General features: G+C 36.8%; 1 protein-coding gene across 2 annotated transcripts in view; it reads left to right on the top strand.

The window, feature by feature from the left end:
* TRIM37 (tripartite motif containing 37) overlaps window positions 1-6010 on the top strand; it is a 115053-nt gene extending 109043 nt beyond the window's left edge. The window contains exons 23-24 of one of the 2 annotated variants that reach the window (XM_007449066.1): window positions 3300-3410; window positions 4736-6010. In XM_007449066.1, the coding sequence (XP_007449128.1) occupies window positions 3300-3410; window positions 4736-4818 (194 nt within the window). In that variant the 3' untranslated portion in view covers window positions 4819-6010. The remainder of the gene's footprint in view (window positions 1-3299; window positions 3411-4735) is intronic. The other variant, XM_007449067.1, reaches the window with a different exon arrangement.
* Window positions 6011-7558: the final 1548 nt, after the last annotated feature.

Genomic DNA, 7558 nt, shown 5'->3' with positions numbered 1-7558 from the left:
CCTCTCCCTGCTGTGGCCTCTCCCGTTGCAGAGCACAGGCTCCGGACGCGCAGGCTCAGCGGCCATGGCTCACGGGCCCAGCCGCTCCGCGGCATGTGGGATCTTCCCGGAACGGGACACGAAGCCGTGTCCGCTGCATCGGCAGGCGGACTCTCAACCACTGCGCCACCAGGGAAGCCCAAAGTATCACTCTTGACTCTTGAGAGCAGGAAAGTTTTTTCCTTTGCTTAGTAAGGAAATTTCACACACATCTAGCCTATCTTCAAAATATTTAAGGGAGAAATAGTACTACACAAACTCTTATTGAAAACAGAAGAGAAGGAATTCACCAGTAAAGCCATCTGGGGCTACAGCTTTCTTTGTTGATCTTTTTTTTTTTTCCCCCTTAAAATTTATTTATTTATTTATTTTTGGCTGCGTTGGGTCTTCGTTGCTGCGAGTGGTCTTTCTCTCTAGTTGTGGCGAGCGGGGGCTACTCTTTGTTGCGGTGCACGGGCTTCTCATTGCGGTGGCTTCTTTTGTTGCAGAGTACGGGCTCTAGGCGCACGGGCTTCAGTAGTTGTGGCTCACGGGCTCTAGAGCGCAGGCTCAGTAGTTGTGGCGCACGGGCTTCGTTGCTCCGCGGCATGTGGCATGTTCCCGGACCAGGGCATGAACCTGTCCCCTGTGTTGGCAGGCCGATTCTTAACCACTGCGCCACCTGGGAAGTCCCAGGGAAGTCCCTGTTGATAGCTTTTTAAGCTACAAATTCTGTTTCTTTAATACTTAAAATACCTATTCAGGTTATCTATTTTTACCTGAATGAATTTTGGTAGTTTGTGTCTATCAAAGAATTTGTCCATTTCATCGGTGTTCTTGATTTCAAGAGCATAAAGTTTTTTATACTGTTCCCTTATTACCCTTTTAATGTCTGTAGAATCTCTAGTGATGTCCCCTCTTTTATTCCTTTTTTTTTGTTCTCTTTTGCCTTGGTCTGCCTAGAAGCTTTTCAGTTTTATTGACCTTTTCAAACAACTCTTGTTTCAATGATTTCATTTTCTTTTGTTTTCCTGCTAATTTAATTTCTGTTCTTTATTTCCCTTTACCCAAGTTTATTTACTCTTTTTTTTTTTTTTCTAGTTTCTTAAAGTAAATGCTTAGACCATTACTTTGAGGTCTTTTTCTCTTCTAATATAAGCATTTGATGCTGTAACTTTATCTTTAAGCACTGCTATAGCCACATCCCCAAACTTTTGATACGTTGTGCTTTTATTTCCATTCAATTCAGAATGTTTTTCATTAATTATGGAAAATTCTTGGTCATTTTCTCTTAATATATTGTCTCTCCTTTGCTGTCTTTATGGCTGTCTAGCTGACACAGTTTGAACCATTCCTTTTTTATCCCTGTGCTTCTTAACCTCTTTTTTATAATGGCAATCTCATTGTTCTTTAAAACTCTGGTTAATTTTCTCAGTTCTGTCTTTAAGTTTTTCAACCTTGCCTAAATTCATCTATTAATAGTTTAATTTTAATGACTATATCTGAAAAGTCTAGTAATTAAAAAAAAATCTGTCCTTTTTCACATTAAACAGAATTTTGTACTCTATTTTGTGAAAAAAATTCATGGTATTGTCCTTCTATTTGTGTATCTGCTGACTCTTACTTCAAGTAGATTGTCTGCCTTGTTTGTAAATTTTGATTGGAACATAACTTTTTGAGGCTTTTTCTACCCCTTGTGAGAATCATCCCCCCTCCCACCCACCCACCCACGCCACTATAATCGTTGTGACCTGGATTGTGGAAGCTTCCCACCAGAGAGGTCTTTAAATATGTTTCAAGACTATTCATGAGCATTTTTATATCTGCTTTAGTCTGTGTTAGATAACTTCAACATTATCTCTGTCATCTCAGCACTGATGTTCGTTCTTGTCTTCACCTGGTTTTTCATACGGTGAAGCGATTTTGGATTGTATCCTGGACATTTTTAATATGATTTTATGAGACTCTGGGTCTTGTTTAAATCTGCCAATTCGTTGGTACTTCAAATTCTTGTCTACACTAATGTGCCTGTCCCTGTTTACTTTTCAGAATCCTCAAATAGCCACTTCATGCATTCTGTCCAGGTTTTATAGCTGCATTCAGTGGGAAAGATGGGGTGGAATGTGCTTGCTTCATCTTACCTAGAACCTTCCCTCTAGAGGAATAAATTGCTTTATTCGGATAAAGCAATTTTAAATTGCTTTATTCGGATCACACTAGCTCCTGACCAGTTTTTATGTTACTTTCCTAAGATTTGAACCTCAACCTTAATCCCAAACTTAAATTATGCACACAGGCCTTAGTTTGAATTCTGAGGTGAGCTGAGCCCAGAAACAAGACAAAATTCCCTGCTGTCTTCCTGTGACAGTAGACAGAATTATTTAGTTTATTCTTTCAGTAAGAGTTTTAGCTTTGTGCAGGGAGTGCAGTTTTAGTCTCACTTTCAACTCCCTTTTATATGGTGGATCCAGAGGTTTTTTTCCTATATCCCCAACAGAGTATTAAAGACTATCGCATCAAGCTCTCCGGGGCAACTGCATCTACCCCACTAGTTTTCCTTATCTTTTTGTCTCTATACCTATGGATTTCCATTCGTTCTTTTAAATATAGCTGTTCATTAAAATTTTTAAGTTTATATTTTATCTAGCATTTATAAGGGTTTGTAGCAGAAAGATTTTCAGATTTTCTTGATCACTGTCTTGTTGAAACAGAAGTACTTTCTGTACTATAAAAATTCTATAGAACTTTTCTTTTAAAAACCTACTCGTATGCAAAAAACAAAATTGGAGGCCCAAATGGGATAGTAACTCATTTATTGCTAAAATTACTGGAATTTTTTTATACATACAGGTAGATATAAGTGTAAATATGTATTTGTATTTATGAGTGTTTATATATGTTTTAGGCTAGAAACTGTCGAATCAGGATTAAAAGAGCTGTTATCTCTTATGACTCTTTAGGGGGGAAAAAAACCTATGTTTGCCTTGGAAAAAGTGTTCTCAGTATAATGAAATTAATACCAGCTTCAAATTATAACTTTTCAGGTACTGTGGAAAGGGCAGTTTTAAGTTTTGAGGATGAAAATAAATACTGCTCTAAATAAGTAAAGAGAACTTAGGTTTGTGTGGTTACTTTTTTCTTTGTTTTGTTTGCTTGATATCTTCTGTTTTCTTGGCATTCAGTGTAAAATTCACTAGGAATCTCAATTTATGATAGGGAGATTGCCTTTTTCTTGCAGTGGTTACTTGTCAGAAACACGTTCTCTGCTTCTTTCCTGCCAGGAATGAGTAGCGACAGTGATATTGAATGTGACGCTGAGGACGAGGAGCAGGAGGAGCGCGCCAGCCTGGGCAGATTTAGCGACTCCTTCATGGCACGGCTGCCAGATGAAGGTGCAACCCATGACGTCATCTCACGGGGATTAATAAAACCATCTCTTCTGCTGCTGCTTCCTTTGCTTCTCTTTCTGCTTCTGCTTCTTCTGCTTTGCTGCTTCTGCTGCTTTTTCTTTTTTAAATTATTGTCATTTGTGAGACGACATTCTGTGGGTTAAACTAAATGGTGCGCATACTGAAAAAATTTGGTAGGCGGTCAGACACCACCTAATGCGTGCTACTTACTGGGTGGAGCAAGTGTTGGCAACCTGCTTTGGTACAGCCCATGACCTGAGAATGAAAAAAAAAAAAAAACAAGCCAAACAAAAACGAATTTTCCACGGAGAACATTTGTGGCCTGTAGTGCCTAAATATTTACTATCTGCTCCTTTATAGAAAATGTTGCCAGCCCCTGGGGAGGTTTCAGATTTTTTTTCTTTTCTTTTCAGAGATATTTGTAGCCTAGCTAATAAGGGAACTTCTGTAAAGGTAACTCTTTCTGACTTCTTAGAAATGCGTGCTGATTATGGAATCATTGATTTTATTACCACTTCCCCCTAAAAAAGTCTTAGGAAAAAACTCAACTGAGAGAAACCCATTGTTAGTAGTTTTGTTTTGTTTTATTTTAGGTGTACAGCATAATGATTTGATATATGTATACACTGCAAAATGATCACCACAATAAGTTTAACATCCATCACCCATTGTTAATATTTTATCCAGAGACCTTAACGATCAATCTGAGCATTCCTCTATAAGAGTTCCTGGAATAACAACATTGTCAGGCTTATGTTAATTGTCAGCTTTATATTTTACATATTTCTCTGATATTCTAGTGTCTTTTTTAGTACAGACTCAGTCATTTGATGATTTTTTAAGTATTAAGGTACTCTTAGCAATCTTCTGCTTATAAAAGAAGCAGCCAAATTTCAGGCAAGTTATTTTAAGTGCTGATGAGTTTTTGTAGTGATATTTGCATGCGCAGTTTAATTGGCTTTGAAATACATTTTATATTTACAAAATCAGTCTTTAGAGTGTACATCGTCATCGTTTCCTATTCCCTTCTTTAGCTGCTCCCATAGCGTCCCCAGGATGACAAAGTCAGGCAATGCCTTTCATCTTCTAATTGTGGGCATCTATTACACATTTTGGTTTTTTCTCCTTTATTTTCCCTTTGTGTTTGTTACACTTGACTCAGATCAAAAATTCTCTAAAAACAGAGATTTGTTCACAACCCATTACATTTTTATCATTTAAATAACACACTTGGTAAGATCGTTTAGAGATAAGGAAAAGAAAATACTTGTCTTTTCAAAATGTTAACTCTTTTTTTTTTCTCCTAGATACACATTCCAGTTTTCCTGATGGTGAACAAATAGGCCCTGAAGATCTCAGCTTCAATACTGATGAAAACAGTGGAAGGTAATTTTCAAATCAAGAAAACTGACTTGCAAGCTACCTTGAATTTTGCTGTAGTTGGTGCTCAAATTTGTCAACAGTCAGATTAATCAGATTTGGTCTTATTTTTTTCATCATCTCTACTTGAAATAGTAATTCTGAAACTTTAGAAAGTAGCACAATTCTAGTGTAAGACATTAGTACACAGGAAAAAGTTGTGTGGGAAGAATCCTGTGTAATGTAATGAAATAACAGTGTAGCCTCAATTAATTTAGTAAATAGTATATTCATAAAAGGCAGTTTGTCTGCTGTAACAGGAGGGCAATTAACTGCCAGGAAACGTACCTGGAGACAGTGCATGCACTCAGTAACCTGCTCAGCATCGGTGCTCTTCTGTCTTGGCTAGACACTCAGTTGTGTTTAAATGACCACCTTTATATTTTGGGTTTTAATTATAGTTTATAGTTTCACTAGTGCCTGTAGATTAGTGAGCAGAAATATTACTAATGTGTAGATTCTTCCCTGTAGACACTTTATGTGAATAACTGAAGTAACACTAGACTGAATCTCCTCTTCGGAATATGTTGACTGACTGAGGTTAATTTATTTATCTTTTCTTGTTTGTTCAAGTGCAGGCACACTAATTAATGACACCTAAGCTTTCGTTTGTGTGACCTTTACAAATGTAATTTTAAATGAATTAAGTTAATATGGATTGGTTATGTTTCTGGTCGTATGAACACATGTAAGAACAATTTAAAATTATTTCGTTTTTTCTGCTTCTTACTAAACTATTATAATGTAACGGGTATTTTAAAACCCTGTTTTCTCCTTTATTTTCATTAGTTGGACATTGATTTCAGTGTCAATACATTTAAAGATTCCTATATATTGTACTGTGGCTTACATGAAACTGTGGTATAAAGTTTAGTTTCATACTCAGAATTAGTCCAAAATAATTGCCAAACTTTATCATTGTGCTCTTGCATTTGTTTTTGAGCTGCTATGCTATTTGTGAAAATTACACTGAAAGTTGACTAAGAGACTTTTGTAAAAGCATGAACATATACACGTGAGAGGCATCTCATCTGCTTATTTTTTACTTAATGAATATTGTTCCCCTTTCCATGTCTAGTGTCTTGCCGAATGCTGTGTGATTCATGGTTTGCTTTTCTTCAAAACAGTTGGCACTTTTTGTTAATAAAATGATGCTGAGAAAATGTTACGCCTCTGCAATTTATTAAAAGTGGAACAGGAAGCCCCCCTTTTTCCTATTCCTATTGCCTGTGTATAATAGAGGCTGTTGAGCTGTAAGTAGATGCATGGGGAAGTTAGAAGACTTATTTATAATCTCCATAATGTGTATGGTTGCTTTTTCTCCTTAAATTAGTTGGAAATATTTAAGTAGTATAATCACGAGAAGTTAAAATTTAGCATTTGCTTACTACCATGATAGCATTGGCGTGCTCTCGTATAGTTATTAGGTCACTTATTGTGCAATGCTCTGAAACATTACTAATAAGTTCTTCACATTTCATTTTCTATTAGCTGGAAATGTATTTATGTTCATTACATTTTGATGAGATCATATTCTAAATCAAATTATTTCTGTGCTACATTGTAATGGGTAAAACTATAATGTAAGAATTTTGCACCTTTAGTGTTGAGAGCAAATCATTGTAAGAACTGATTTTGTAGAGGTTTATTTTTTAATTGAGGCTTATCAGAATTCATAAAGACAAGTGTGATTGACTCTGCTTTGGAACTCTCACTATTGCGTAGCTGTTTCTTGACCTGTATATGATATAGAACTGAGTGCTTTCCAGTGTACCGTTATAACCTATTTTCAAAATATGGAAAACCACTGTGGTTAAGAACTAAGAGAAGCCAGAGAATAGACTGTTCATTTGGGGAAATTTACTTGTAAGAGCTTTTAGCACAAGTGATTTAATCATGAGGTTCTTTTGGGTCATTAATCTAGACAATAACTTTTTTTTTTGAATTTTATTTTTTTATACAGCAGGTTCTTATTAGTCATCCATTTCATACACATCAGTGTATACATGTCAATCCCAATCTCCCAATTCATCACACCACCACCACCACCACCCCGCCGCTTTCCCCCCTTGGTGTCTGTCCATTTGTTCTCTACATCTGTGTCTCAATTTCTGCCCTGCAAACCAGTTCATCTGTACCATTTTTCTAGGTTCCACATATATGCATTAATATACGATATTTGTTTTTCTCTTTCTGACTTACTTCACTCTGTATGACAGTCTCTAGATCCATCCATGTCTCTACAAATGACCCAATTTCATGCCTTTTTGTGGCTGAGTAATATTCCATTGTGTATGTGTACCACATTGTCTTTATCCATTCGTCTGTCAATGGGCATTTAGGTTGCTTCCACAGCCTAGCTATTATAAATAGTGCTGCAGTGAACATTGGGGTGGGTTCATGTGTCTTTTTGAATTATGGTTTTCTCTGGGTATATGCCCAGTAGTGGGATTGCTGGGTCGTATGGTAGTTCTATTTTTAGTTTTTTAAGGAACCTCCATACTGTTCTCCATAGTGGCTGTATCAATTTACATTCCCACCAACAGTGCAAGAGGTTTCCCTTTTCTCCACACCCTCTCCAGCATTTGTTGTTTGTAGATTTTCTGTTGATGCCCATTCTAACTGGTGTGAGGTGATACCTCATTGAGGTTTTGATTTGCATTTCTCTAATAATTAGTGATGTTGAGCAGCTTTTCATGTGCTTCTTGGCC

The sequence above is a fragment of the Lipotes vexillifer genome, unplaced genomic scaffold (assembly GCF_000442215.2).
Source record: "Lipotes vexillifer unplaced genomic scaffold, Lipotes_vexillifer_v1.1 scaffold433, whole genome shotgun sequence".
Lineage (NCBI taxonomy): Eukaryota > Metazoa > Chordata > Mammalia > Artiodactyla > Lipotidae > Lipotes > Lipotes vexillifer.
This window is presented reverse-complemented; position numbering and strand designations above follow the sequence as displayed.